The sequence below is a fragment of the Scardinius erythrophthalmus genome (assembly GCF_964197995.2).
Source record: "Scardinius erythrophthalmus genome assembly, chromosome: 25".
Taxonomy (NCBI): domain Eukaryota; kingdom Metazoa; phylum Chordata; class Actinopteri; order Cypriniformes; family Leuciscidae; genus Scardinius; species Scardinius erythrophthalmus.
The window spans coordinates 14,507,364-14,522,430 of NC_138245.1; the positions used below are offsets into that span (position 1 = coordinate 14,507,364).

A 15,067-nucleotide genomic window follows, 5' to 3' on the forward strand; every position below is an offset into this window, starting at 1 on the left:
GACTGGGGATGTGAGTGGCCACACCATTCTCAGATATGGCAGCACACATAGTTATATTGCCCCCTCGCTGGCCTGGGACATCCACCATTGCCAATAATAATAATAATATTATATGGTATATATATATATATATATATATATATATATATATATATATATATATATATATATATATATATATATATATATATATATATATATATATATATATATATATATATATATATATATATATATATATATATATATATATATATATATATATATATGTATATATATATATATATACACACATATATGTTATTCATGGTATTATGTTCTTGACAAATTTTTACAATTGAACAGACTATTGTGCATGTGATGACTTATACAATGAAATGATGCTGACATGTTTTGGAGCGAACAACCATTAGACTGAGAATCAACAATCAGTTTAGATCAACAAGATCTATTCACTTGGAAATTGTGCTAAATGTAGGCTACCTGTACTTAATCATTTGCAAAGATGTACTGAGACATTGAGACATGTACTTAGACATTGAACAATTGCCAAGTGGTTTGGAGGTTTGTCCATGTTGTTTTGAGAATGTCATTTCTGTTTCAAGAAATGAGCCAAACCAATGGAGAAAAACTGTAATAGTATAGCTTACACAGACGGATGTAGTGCTAACTGTGTTAAGAGTTTTGGAAAATTGTTAAATGTATTGAAAAATCTGTCATAGCAATCGTAAAAAACTGTATTTTAATTTTTTTGCAGTGAGTAATTCCAAAATACAAGAAGTTGTACACACACCATCCACTGATACAGATACAATAGTAATGCTAATCTACTCTGTCTTCTCCATTTGGCCACAGGTTCTCATCCTGTTTATATCACATGCTTACATCACAATACAAAACTATTCAGCAGTTGTCTCCTTTTGTAATGAAACTGAAAGAATAACACCTGTGTAGATGTTCATCTACAATGAGAATCAGCTGTGGTTGGTCCAATTGTCCAATTGTTTTTATTTCATATAATTTTAAGATTTAAAATATATTTCATTAACATATTACTGTAGAAATGAAGCAAACTGCTGTCTTCTTCAGTTTTGTATTATGTTATTGTTTTGAACATAAGTTTAACAGTTTTGAAAACAGTATGTAAGCATGTGCAAATTGGCCTGTAGGTACACAGAGTTTGGGCGGTTGTTGTGTCGAAGTGAGAAAAGAGTTAATGTAATTTGAAAGATGTAATCATTGAATGCATTTTGTGCCAAAGCAATGATAAATGATCCACAGTTTAGCCCACATATACTTCTGTTGTGCTCACTGTGTGAAGAGTTTTGAAAAAGTGACCTAAGTATTGATAAATGTGTCCTAGCGACTGTAAAAAACTGTAATTGCATTAGGAAAGGCAATTACTCTTGTCTTGATGAAAGTAATGTAAAACTTAAATGTAGTTAAACAGCTATTGAGGTTTGTGTGTGTCTGTGTGTGTGTGCGTGAGTGTATGTGTGTGTGTGTATGTGTTCGTGTGTGTGTGTGTGTGTGTGTGTGTGTGTTGTGCTGAATCAACTTGAAGCATGAATTTGAAAACGAATAATTATGAAGAAAATATTCGTAAAAAAAAAATCTACCTAGAAGATTATATAAAGCTTTAATTTACGCTGCTTTATTGTAACCTAATCATCTGTTTTCATACACTAGATGTCGCTGTGAGCCACTAGATTCAGTATCAGCGCTGATTCTCGCAGCTCTCGCCGGGTGCAGTGGCGTGTGCCTGTAATCCAAGATTCTGGGAGGCTGAGGCTGGAGGATCGCTTGAGCTCAGGGGTTCTGGGCTGCAGTGGACTATGTCGATTGGGTGTCCGCACTAAGTTCGGTATTGATATGGTGCTCCTGGGGGAGCCTGGGATCACCAGGTCGTCTAAGGAGGGGTGAACCTGGCCCAGGTCGGAGACGGAGCAAGTCAAAGTCCCCGTGCCGATCAGAAGTGGGATCGCACCTGAGAATAGACACTGCAGTGCAGCCTGAGCAATACAGCGAGACTCAGTCTTTTGTGTGCACAGCTATACTCAGTGTCAAATAAATGTGATTACAACAACTCATTATTTTTAATTATAGGCTTTCAAGATTGTAAATTAGATGTCAATATTTTGCATTTAGCCTATAATAATAGGCCTACATATATTTAACAATCGAAAAACAAATTCTGTAAATCTATAGCCTATACAACCTAGCAAATGATCCATTTATTAGTTTTTTACAATCACTTTGTTACTATTTTCAGAACCTTGATGACATTTTTCAAAACTCTAACCCTTTTCTCAATTGCTTATACAATACACATATTTGTTCATTCAACAAAAATCACCTGTTCAATATGACACAACTTAACCACAAAGTACTACTATTTCAAAAGGCAATTCACACATTACATTTCAAATGAGTGTCTATTCATTTCCTTACAATGATCTAACTATCAATTGATACAACTGCTCAAAATGATAAGTAACTGTTGCATTACTCTTAATGCATAGTTGTATGGAAACAGACAAACAATCTTCCATGTTTACAGTAAATCATGACAGTTTCAAGATAACGAGATTCATTGTCACCAATTAGTGTGGAGCATGAACCAATTAGACTACAATATCCATGGATGTGGCCTAATATTTTATCATAATGCTTTATCAGACACTGTGTCTATGGTCCCAAATACTGTACCACCTTTTCAGACTATTTACAGTATTGACAGTACTGCACTGTAATCACTCCTGTTTTGTTTCCTACAGTACAAGCAAGCAAGTTGAGGAACACTGCATTTGATGTTTTACAGTAGGCTACTGTCTTTTCTTTTCTGTTTCTAATTATTTTTGCTTTTATTCAAATAAACCTATGTTGTGATTGTACTGTAGTGTTTTGCATCAATATATTACAAACTTTGTTCAATGATTCCACTGTGTCTGTAGTATTCTCTCTACTACTGCAGTACTTTTACAGAGATGTATTTACTGTACATGTAGTACCATAATGAAACCTGTATCACCTATTTTGTTCTACAATATTTAATGATTGTATGAACAATGACACAGTGAAACTATCGGTTGCTTGTGTGTGGGTGATCTATAGTTTTGTTTCAGTGGTATTTCACAGTAAATTTGTTTTTTGAACCAATTATTGTGCAAGTGCAAGATTTCTTTAAAGATGTGAATACACAATGCAATGTTTTGAACATTAGACAACCTGTGTCACAAGTGATAACCGTTTTGAGTTTTGTGTTTAGAGTTTTGAAAAATGACATCAAGGTTCTGAAAATAGTAGCAAAGTGATTGTAAAAAACTATAAACTATGAATCAGTTTGATTAAAAAATAATCAGACATGTTACAGTAAAATGAATGAGAACAGATGAAGATAAATACTCTTATCATAGCCTATATATGTTATGAATGGCTAGATGAAAGTTATGTCTGTAAAACTCTTATATTAATTGCATTATGAAAGGCAATTACTCTTGTCTTGAAGAAAGTAATGTAAAACTTAAATGTAGTTAAACAGCTATTGAGGTTTTTTTGTGTGTGTGTGTGTGTGTGTGTGTGTGTGTGTGTGTGTGTGTGTGTGTGTGTGTGTGTGTGTGTGTGTGTGTGTGTGTGTTGTGCTGAATCAACTTGAAGCATGAATTTGAAAACAAATAATTATGAAGAAAATATTCGTAAAAAAAAAAAAAAAAAAAATCTACCAAGGAGATTATAAAAATATTTAATTTACGCTGCTTTATTGTAACCTAATCATCTGTTTTCATGCACTAGATGTCACTGTGAGCGACTAGATTCAGTATCAGCGCTGATTCTCGCAGCTCTCGCCGGGTGCAGTGGCGTGCGCCTGTAATCCAAGATACTGGGAGGCTGAGGCTGGAGGATCGCTTGAGCTCAGGGGTTCTGGGCTGCAGTGGACTATGTCGATCGTGTGTCCGCACTAAGTTTGGTATCGATATGGTGCTCCTGGGGGAGCCCGGGATCACCAGATCGTCTAAGGAGGGGTGAACCTGCCCAGGTCGGAGACGGAGCAGGTCAAAGTCCCCGTGCCGATCAATAGTGGGATCGCGCTTGTGAATAGACACTGCAGTGCAGCCTGAGTGATACAGTGAGACTCAGTCTTTTGTGTGCACAGCTATACTCAGTGTCAAATAAATGTGATTAATTATAGGCTTTCAAGATTGTAAATTAGATGTCAATATTTTGCATTTAGCCTATAATAATACATATATTTAACAATCGAAAAACAAATTCTGTAAATCTATACATAGCCTATATAACCTAGCAGATGATACACTTATTACAGTAAAAAAACAACAACAACTGATGCCTCAGGTTGTTTTAACACAATACACAAAATCACACAGTAACCATTTAACTACATAGCCGAAGTTTTCCAGACATAATATAACACATAATATTATTTATCTTCATCTGTTCTCAATCATTTGAACACAACTGATTATGTTTTAATCAAACTGATTAGTTTAATAAATTAATAATTTGCTAGGCTATATTGGCTATGTAGCCTATAGATTTACAGATGTTGTTTTTCGATTGTTAAATATACAGTAATTAAAAATGCAAAATATTGACATCTAATTTAAAATCTTGAAAGACTATAATTACAAATAATGAATTGTTGTAATTACATTTATTAGACACTGGGTATAACTATGCACACAAAAGTCAGAGTCTCGCTGTATCGCTCAGGCTGCACTGCAGTGTCTATTCACAGGCACGATCCCACTACTGATCGGTACGGGGACTTTGACCTGCTCCGTCTCCGACCTGGGCCGGTTCACCCCTCCTTAGACGACCTGGTGGTTCCGGGCTCCCCCAGAAGCACCATATCGATACCAATCTTAGTGCGGATACTGATACTGAATCTAGTGGCTCACAGCGACATCTAGTGCATGAAACCGGAATAACAAACGGTTTCATGCAAAAAAAAATTACTCAAAATTTGAGTAAAAATATGTTAAATGTAATAATAATAAATTAATTAATATTAATAAAAACATGATGAAATGTAATTAACCACAACTTTGCAATTCTCCCATGTAAGACAATATTTCTCATTATTCCCCACCGTTTTTACCTAAAGCACTGTGTTTAATTATAACCAAATGCTCAAGACAGACAAACATGCACAAATGGGTTATTTATAAAGAAAAAAAAAGTTTACTCTTTAGTTTTAAGTCAAGTCAAGTCAAGTCAAGTTTATTTATATAGCGCTTTTCACAACACAGGTTGTATCAAAGCAGCTTCACAGTAATAAATTAGAACAATACATCAATGTTTGTTTCTAGTGGAACGTCTACGTTTGGTAATGCTGATCAATAGTATCATTGATTGATTAATTCAATTAAATATCCCCAAATATCCCCAACTGAGCAAGCCAAAGGCAACAGACGCAACTTTTACGTCAGGTTTTAACTACCTGACGTAAAAGTATAAACTTTTGTACTTTTTTACTCATGTTTTTGTGTCAATACTTTGATATAATTATTGACAATGTACCCATAGGTAAATACCCCATGTTCAGTAGAATTTCTAAGTACTTTTTACACCCCAGCTCACATGCACCATAAAATAGCCCAAAATAAAATAAAATAATAAAATAAAATAGTCTAAAATAAAATTAAATACAATAAAATAAAATAAACAAACTGGGCTGAAGTACTCAGGCTGATCCGTATGACCTGTAAAAGGGTGGTGAAACTGTTTCAGATGATCTCACATCGCCTCAGGGAGTTACCTGTCAGCTAAATCCCTCTTTATTATTATTAAAATGGTGAATTTATAAAATCTCTATCCTCGCTTGCCCGGTTCAGCCTCCTTTTTCTGCCTCTAACTCTCAAAGAGATTTCCTCCACTGGCACAAAACACTTAACACGCTCATTAACACACACATACATACAACTTGTGTGTCGAAAGCCTAGTTGTCTTATTGCACTCCCTCCATTGTAGTCTGGAGGGTGAGTATCTAAGGAGTATAAAATTCTTTTGCAGTTTCCTCACCAGGGTGGAGCCTGAACACTAAGTTTCAACTCTGCTGGTGGTGACAGCTGGGTCTGGCACAAACACACTCTCTCACACACACCTTTACCTCCCTCACCCACCCACAAAGTGCTGGAGCCACCCTGGATCTCCATCTCTATAAGAGGTCAGAGCTGGGCTCAAACGTGCCATCCTAGCCAGGACAACTCTAACGGTTTCCTTCAGTGTCCTCTCTGGGTTCATCTCATCTCCATATCCATCCAACTATGTCGGTCTCTGTTCGCACGACATCCTACAAATGTCCCAAGACTGTGACCTCAAAGTCCATAGTCACCAAGAGTCGGAGCTGTTCGCCAGCCTTCCCACGTAAAGCCTTCAGCGTGCATGGAGGTGGTTATTGTGGAAGCACCCGCATCTCTTCCCCCATGCTGCATTGCAGAATTGGAGGCGGTGGAGGATACGGCGGAGGATACGGTTTTGGTGGAGGATATGGTGGAGGATTTGGTGGAGGATTTGCACCAGGAGGCTGCGTTGTAAATGACTACCAGCTGAATGAGAAGGCCACCATGCAGAACCTGAACGACCGTCTGGCGTCCTACCTGGAGAAGGTGCGCTCCCTGGAGGCTGCCAATGCCATTCTGGAGAGGCAGATCCGCGAGTACTATGAGAAGAAGGGGCCGATCGCACAGAGGGACTACAGCGCCTACTGGAACACCATCAAGGACCTAAAGGACAAGGTACAGTGATCTCTAAATGAATGACACATATAGCAAATTCTAGTGTACTGACATTTCTTTGCATACAGCAGCTGAAAAGCAGACTGCAGATAATCTCTTCAGGTTTTAATGATCTACAGCAATGCTCCAGATTTAAATACGTTCTAATGTAATACAATTTATATATCAATATTCTATCTTTCAGATTAAAAATGCTACCATCCACAACGCCAACATCCTCCTGCAGATCGACAACTCTAAACTGGCTGCTGATGACTTCAGGGTGAAGTAAGTTAAACAGTGTTGACCACTAACTTATACATAACTATGTTGATGCCTAAAATGCAACAGCTTCACAGTGTTTATCTATGCCATTCAAAAGTTTGGGGTCATAAAGATTTTTTTTTCACAAAAATATTAAGCAGCACAACTGTTTTCAACATTGATAATAATAATAATAATAATAATAAGAAGAATATGTCTTGAGCACCAAATCAGTGTATTAGAATGATTTCTGAACGATCATGTGACACTGAAGACTGTTATGATGCTGAAAATTCAGCTTTGACATCACAGGAAAAAATTGCATTTGAAATAATATTTTACATTATTACTGTTTTACTGTATTTTTATCCAAAAAATGCAGCACTGGTGAGCATGCGACTTTCAAAACCATTTTAAAAATCATACCGAGCCCAAAATTTTGTATGGTATGTGTGTATATATATGATACTCGTCATGTTTATGTATATTATTTTTATTGTGGTTTTCAAAAATCAAAAACAAAAAATAACAGACAAAAAGACCCTTCATAAAACAGAAATCTGTGCGATGTGTAAAATGAAACAAAATTATGATTATTACAGATCAGGAAAACATAAATAAATAATTAGTCCTTCTGGTTTGACAAAAAAGTAAAAACTGGTTCCCACATCATATCGAATTTTGCAGGGTTCCCGGTTATGGAGTATCTAATTCTTTCAAGATGTAACGTAGTGAGTCCGGTTAGCCAGTCAGAAAAGAGGGGTCTAGTATTTTTCTTCCACAAAAGCAAGATAACTTTCTTAGCTAATATCACATCATATTGAACGGGTAACCGTACCTTTGGCCTAAGAGCCTGCAATGAGTCTGACCAACCAAGAATTGCTATGAAGGGGTCAGGAAGTAAAGCACAATTGTAGACTTTGGCAAAAAAATGAAAAATTTCTATCCAAAAACTCTGAATTTGTGCACAGAACCTTTGTGCACAGAATCCGTCCTTCGGATGAGACGTTAAACCGAGGTCCTGACTCTCTGTGGTCATTAAAAATCCCAGGATGTCTTTCGAAAGAGTAGGGGTGTAACCCCGGCATCCTGGCCAAATTTGCCCAGTGGCCTCTGTCCATCATGGCCTCCTAATCATCCCCATATACTGATTAGCTTCATCACTGTCTCCTCTCCACCAGTAAGCTGGTGTGTGGTGGGCGTTCTGGCGCAATATGGCTGCCGTCATCCAAGTGGATGCTGCACATTGGTGGTGGTTGAGGAGATTCCCCCTTCTATGTAAAGCGCTTTGAGTGCAGAGAAAAGCGCTATATAAATGTAATGAATTATTATTATTATTAGAACCAAAAAAGATGTGCCAGGGTACCCTCAGCAGCTTTACACTTATCGCAAATAGGAGAGACAGAAGAATAGAATTTATTAAGCTTTGTTTTAGAGTAGTGAAGTCTATGTAATACCTTGTACTGAATAAGTTGGTGTCTTGAATTTATAGAACAAGAATAAATAGATGAAAGACATTTGTCCCAAACGGTCTCAGAAACCTGAATACCTAAATCTTCTTCTCAAGCCTTTTTCAAACGAAGTGAAGAAAAGTCTGTATTATCTTTAAAAGCATTAACAAAAAGGGATGTTATGCCCTTAGCATCAGGAGAGTTAGAAAATAAATCAAATATTTTACATTCTAAAGGCAAAAGTGTGTAATATTTGTACAAGCAAAGTTCCTGACTTGAAGATATCTGGAAGGTCAAATCTTTCACTGAGCTGAGAAAAGGAGGGAAATGTATTGTTAATATACAAATCTTTCATACTGAGAATTCCCTTACCTTGCCATTCCCTAAAAACATTATCTGTAAGGGAGGGTTTGAACGCATGATTATAACAGATAGGAGTAAGCAGGGAAGTACTTGGTAGCTTAATTACCTTTCTGATCTGATACCATATTTTGATGGAGTTGTTAAGGATTAAATTAGTTTTGGGAACTTCTTTACTAGGCAAAGGTGCCGAAAAAAACAGAGCAGAAAGAGATGAGTGGATGGCATTTTGTTCTATCGCTAGCCAAGAGGGGGTGTCTACTTGAAAAGTGCCTGGAAAAGAATCCCGCCAATACATTAATGTTCTGCAGTTCGCTGCCCAGTAATGATGATCGCTGCCCAGTAATGATGACGAAAGTTGGGCAAACCCAAACCCCCCAAGCACTTTGGTTTATACATGTGGGTTTTGGATATACGAGCGACTTTATAGCCCCAGATGAAAGGCATAATTATTGAATCAAGAGTTTTGAAGAATGATTTGGGTAAAAAAAAGGGAAAATTTAGAAAGAGATATAAAAATCTAGGAAGGATCACCATTTTAATTGCATTAATGCGGCCGATCATTGAAATAGGGAGTGATCTCCATCTTTCTATGTCCTTCTTTAGGTTGTCTAGTAAAGCAAAAAAAATTAATTGAACTAAATCCTTTGGATTCTTAGGGACCACCACACCGAGATACTGAATTTATCTTGTCTAAAGTGATTAGATACTCGTCATGTTTAAACGTTGATCGGTGAGTTTAATTTCCTGTGTGACCTTTCCACCAATCAGATATGAGCATGAGGTGGTGATGCGCCAGTGCGTGGAGTCCGACATCGCTAACCTGCGTCACTTGCTGGACCAGACACACCGGGCAAAGGCCGACCTAGAGATGCAGATCAAGAATCTGCTGGAAGAGCTGGAGTTTATGAAGAAAAACCACCAGGAGGTTTGTAGTAAGGTTTGTAGTAACTTTCTGACATAATCATCTATCTATGACTGATCATGAAAGTTTGGACCATTATATTATATTATATTATATTATATTATATTATATTATATTATATTATATTATATTATATTATATTATATTATATTATATTATATTATATTATATTATGACGTTTTAGGAGCTGGCAGCACTGAGGTGTCAGCTGACAGGCACAGTGAATGTAGAGGTTGATGCTGCTCCTCAGCAAGACCTGAACAAGGTTCTGGATGAGATTCGTTGTCATTACGAGAACATCATACAGAAACACCGCAGGGAACAGGAAGACTGGTTTAAAAACCAGGTAAGACCTTGTCTGTCTCTTTAAATTATTTTGTTGTGAATTCTAATTTACCATTATACTGAAAAACTGACTTTACTGAATAATAAACCACATATTCCAGCTGGTGTCTTGGTACTGTGGTAAAACAATATATCTTAGATTACGATATTCAATACTTGAATTCATATTGTGTGTTTCTGTCTTTCTTTTAGACGGCAGGATTGACCAAAGAGGTGACCCAGAGCACAGAAATCATCCAAACAACCAAGACACAGATCACAGATCTGCGACGCACTCTGCAGGGTCTGGAGATCGAGCTACAGTCTCAACTCAGCATGGTGAGAAACAAGTGGAATGTAGAGTGAAAGACATTAGATACACTATCTGAACCAAAGGCAGTTTTATGTACAAGTATGCTTTATTAAGATCTTTGTGCTTGTTCTCGTTACTCAAACAGAAAGCGGCACTGGAGAACTCACTGGCAGAAACAGAGAACAGGTACAGCTGTATGCTAGCAGGCTACCAGAACCAAATCAACATGTTGGAGGCCGAGCTGTGTCAAATGCGGGCTAGCATTGAGCAACAGGGACGAGATTACGCCATGTTGCTGGACATCAAGAGCCGTCTGGAGCAGGAGATCGCCACCTACAGATGCCTCCTGGAAAATCAGGACATTAAGTAAGGTCATTTATTTATAAAAGTTAATGTGAGTTGAAGTCAGTGAAGCATAGATCATGTTACATTATCTTGTCCTGGAATGGCTTCACTAATTCTTTTTCTTCTTCCTCCTACTCTTCTAGGACTCAAATACCAGGTAATTGAAATCTACCTTTGTATATAGTGGTATGGTCAGTTTTAGGCATGTTTTACATTAAGCATTAATGACTCTTTTGCTTTTCAGGTGGATCTGTCTCTTTCTCTGGTGGATCTCAGTCTGGCTCATCAGGTGGTTCCCACACCATCTCAACTGGTGGACCAACAATCCAAATAAAGCAAACCACCACCACTTCACACCGTACTTACTAGACACAGAGCAAGCTGCTCTGTGAGACAGTATTCAAACACATGCACACATTTAATTCAAAACGAGTGTTCATATACACATCATTTGTGATATGACAAAGAACAAGGAAACAAGTGTTTAAAAGCATTGAAAGACACTCACTGTTGTGTTTTTGTGTGAAAGAAAAAACTGTCTCTGAAAATAAAAGTGATGTCAGCAATCATTTCTTATGTGTGTTTTTTCGCATAACACTATGACTAAAATTTAAAATGAGGCAAAACACATGGGAGTTATATTCACGATGCTGTAGTTTATTTTATCAGTCACAGTATATCATTAATCAAGCTTAATTTGACTTTTCAACTACAATTAGGCAGGGTGAACTGAAAGCTTTTACAATCTTTTAGCTATATCATTGACAAAATTATGTGGTGCATTTTCTGGGTCGAAGCCTCTACTTCTACTTACTCTAACTTGTTTCTAGAGAAAATACTCAACAACCATTTATGAACACTGTTGATTCAAGTCACACATTTAGGCTTTTCAAAAGCCATAGTATAGGCATTACAGTCTCCAGTCTCACGGCATCCCAGACTTCAATATTTTACGATTCAAAATAGCTGAATAACTAACCATCTGAGATTTCGGTATAGAGATAAAAGTTAGAAACATCATTTTCAGGAATATTACAGCACAATGGGTCTTTCATGAAATATTCGTAAATATATGAGTAGGCCTAAATATGTGAGTGATTTGCGCGTAAAGAGACCTTTCCGAAAACTCTCCTCCTGATTCACAAATACTTCGTAAACCAGATGTCATAGTGAAATGTGTGTGTGTGTGTGTTAATGAATTCCAATCAGTCGTAAATGGGACGCGCTTGCACGCTCATTCTCAATTACCATAAATCCCGCCCATTAAATCCGACTGACAACTATATATAGGCATCATATTATGACACCAAACGAAGGATTTCAACATGTTTTCTCAAAAGCGAATGAAAAAGAGAAATTTCTCAGATGCAGAAGTTGAAATTGAAGTTTTATTAGGCCTATCAGAAGTTCGTTCAAAACGCCACATTTTATTTTCAAGCGTAGCCTACATAGCGTATCACCCAGGTCCTAAATAAAGGAAGCTTGGCAGCATTACATACGAATAATATCAGTTAATGGAGTTTCATCTGTTAATCGAACAGTCCCAGAAGTGAAAAGAGTCACAGCCCTATTGAAAGCAATTAATTTGATTGAAGTGTTCCAATTGCAGATGCTATTACTGGCTCTCATAATAAAAGTAAAAAGAAAAAACATAATTACTATATATAATATTTTTCAAAATGCTGTGTAAATATGTACCCGATTAAGGTGAATTAAAATGCAGCCTTATTAATGAGCAAAACGTTCGGATGTTAAACGCACTATTTACGCGTGGCTGGGAGCAGGTGTAGATTTCTTTCGTACCAACTAACATTTGGAAAATACGAACATTTTAATGAATCCAAAAATTTACGCCAGAACCATTTTACACACGCTTTACACAAAAATTCGTTCTGCTCGTGTTTCATGAATGAGACCCACTGAGTGTATATTAGCACCGTTTGTTGTTTGTTTTTGGCATCTGATAAAGCTTTTGGATTTGGAAACAGTGACGTTCCAAGACTTAAGAAGCTTAACAAAACTTAAGTTAAGTGAAGATGCACATTTTTAATTAGGGTAGTCAAAATGTTAATGTCAGTTTCTTTTTTACATTGATTACATACATATGTTGGAGCCTGTTGAGATGTCTTTTCTTGTTTAGCCTATTGTACATAGCCTACATGGTTGATTATGCATGTTGCTTATGTATTATACTTTTTTTTGCGTGTGTATTCTATTCATTGATATGAATCTATTACTATCTTTTTTCCCCAAGTGCATGGAAGTGTATGTATTAAAATGGATCTAAAATATGTAATACATAATTCTTATTTTGTATTTGGTTCAGTTTGTTTATTATAATAGAAGTTAATGGTAGTAACAACATGAAACTAAGCAAATAAAAAATTAAATATGTGGTTCCTGGAGGCACCCAAAACGGTTCCAGACAGTGCCTAATAGCCTAAGTTCCCCAGGAAACATGTGTGGAGGGTGCCTATGAGGATCTACAGACGGTTCCGCCAGTGTGGCAAAGTGAAGAACCCGGTTCCTCCAGGCACCTTTTATTTTTACAGTGTAGGCTAAATGCAAAATATTGACAACTAATTTACAATCTTGAAAGCCTATAATTAATCACATTTATTTGACACTGAGTATAGCTGTGCACACAAAAGAAGCTCAGGCTGCACTTCAGTGTCTATTCACAGGCGCGATCCCACTAGGGGAGAACCGGGGCTAAAGTAACGCGGGACGAAAGTAACAAAGCGATTTTCTCAGAGCCCTGACTATATTAGCATTTCAAGCTATGACAGCACGTTCAGTATGCAACCCTTGACGGAGCTGCCAAATATCACGTGATTTCGTCATCGTTTCCCGCGGTTAGGTCCGGAAAACAGTTTTCGAGTTCGATAAGTAAATTACTGAAGCGGTAGCCTACTTTTTTTCTAATTACAAGTTGTGTTTCTCGTTTCATGTCACACAGTAATGATCAATCTACAGGTTATTATGTGCTGTAACACATCCTGAAGTTTGCCTTGTCAGAGTTTTGTATAGATTTACAGAATTTGTTTTTCGATTGTTAAATATATGTATTATTAGGCTATAGACTAAATGCAAAATATTGACATCTAATTTACAATCTTGAAAGCCTATAATTAATCACATTTATTTGACACTGAGTATAGCTGTGCACACAAAAGACAGAGTCTCGCTGTATCGCTCAGGCTGCACTTCAGTGTCTATTCACAGGCGCGATCCCACTACTGATCGGCACGGGGACTTTGACCTGCTCCGTCTCCGACCTGGGCCGGTTCATCCATCCTTAGACGACCTGGTGGTCCCGGGCTCCCCCAGGAGCACCATATCGATACCGAACTTAGTGCGGACACCCGATCGACATAGTCCACTGCAGCCCAGAACCCCTGAGCTCAAGCGATCCTCCAGCCTCAGCCTCCCAGTATCTTGGATTACAGGCGCGCGCCACTGCACCCGGCGAGAGCTGCGAGAATCAGCGCTGATACTGAATCTAGTGGCTCACAGCGACACCTATGATTAGGTTACAATAAAGCAACGTAAATTAAATCTTTTTATAATCTCCTTGGTAGCTTTTTTTTTAAGAATATTTTTCTTCATAATTATTTGTTTTCAAATTCATGGTTCAAGTTGATTCAGCACAACAGACACACACACACACACACACACACACACACACACACACACACACACACACACACACACACACACACACACACACACACAAAACCTCAATAGCTGTTTAACTACATTTAAGTTTTACTTTCATCAAGACAAGAGTAATTGCCTTTCATAATGCAATTAATATAAGAGATTTCCAGACATAACTTTCATCTAGCCATTCATAACACATGTAGGTTATGATAAGAGTATTTATCTTCATCTGTTCTCATTCATTTTAACATATCTGATTATTTTTTAATCAAACTGATTCATAGTTTAATAAATGGATCATTTAGGTTATGTATAGATTTACAGAATTTGTGTTTCGATTGTTAAATATATGTATTATTATAGACTAAATGCAAAATATTGACATCTAATTTACAATCTTAAAAGCCTATAATTAATCACATTTATTTGACACTGAGTATAGCTGTGCACACAAAAGACTGAGTCTCGCTGTATCGCTCAGGCTGCACTGCAGTGTCGATTCACAGGCGTGATCCCACTACTGATCGGCACAGGGACTTGGACCTGCTCCGTCTCCGACCTGGGCCGGTTCACCCCTCCTTAGACGACCTGGTGATCCCGGGCTCCCCCAGGAGCACCATATCGATACCGAACTTAGTGCGGACACCCGATCGACATAGTCCACTGCAGCCCAGAACCCCTGAGC

At 37.4% G+C, this 15,067-nt stretch overlaps 1 protein-coding gene across 1 annotated transcript; it reads left to right on the plus strand.

Annotated features, from left to right (window-relative positions):
* Window positions 1-6,272: 6,272 nt before the first annotated feature.
* LOC308685375 (keratin, type I cytoskeletal 19-like) lies at window positions 6,273-10,744 on the plus strand (the record flags this gene model as incomplete). Its single annotated transcript, XM_081357079.1, has 6 exons — window positions 6,273-6,758; window positions 6,943-7,025; window positions 9,584-9,740; window positions 9,922-10,083; window positions 10,275-10,400; window positions 10,520-10,744. The coding sequence occupies exons 1-6, from the start codon at window positions 6,288-6,290 to the stop codon at window positions 10,742-10,744; spliced, it is 1,224 nt and encodes a 407-aa protein (XP_081213205.1). The 5' UTR covers window positions 6,273-6,287.
* Window positions 10,745-15,067: the final 4,323 nt, after the last annotated feature.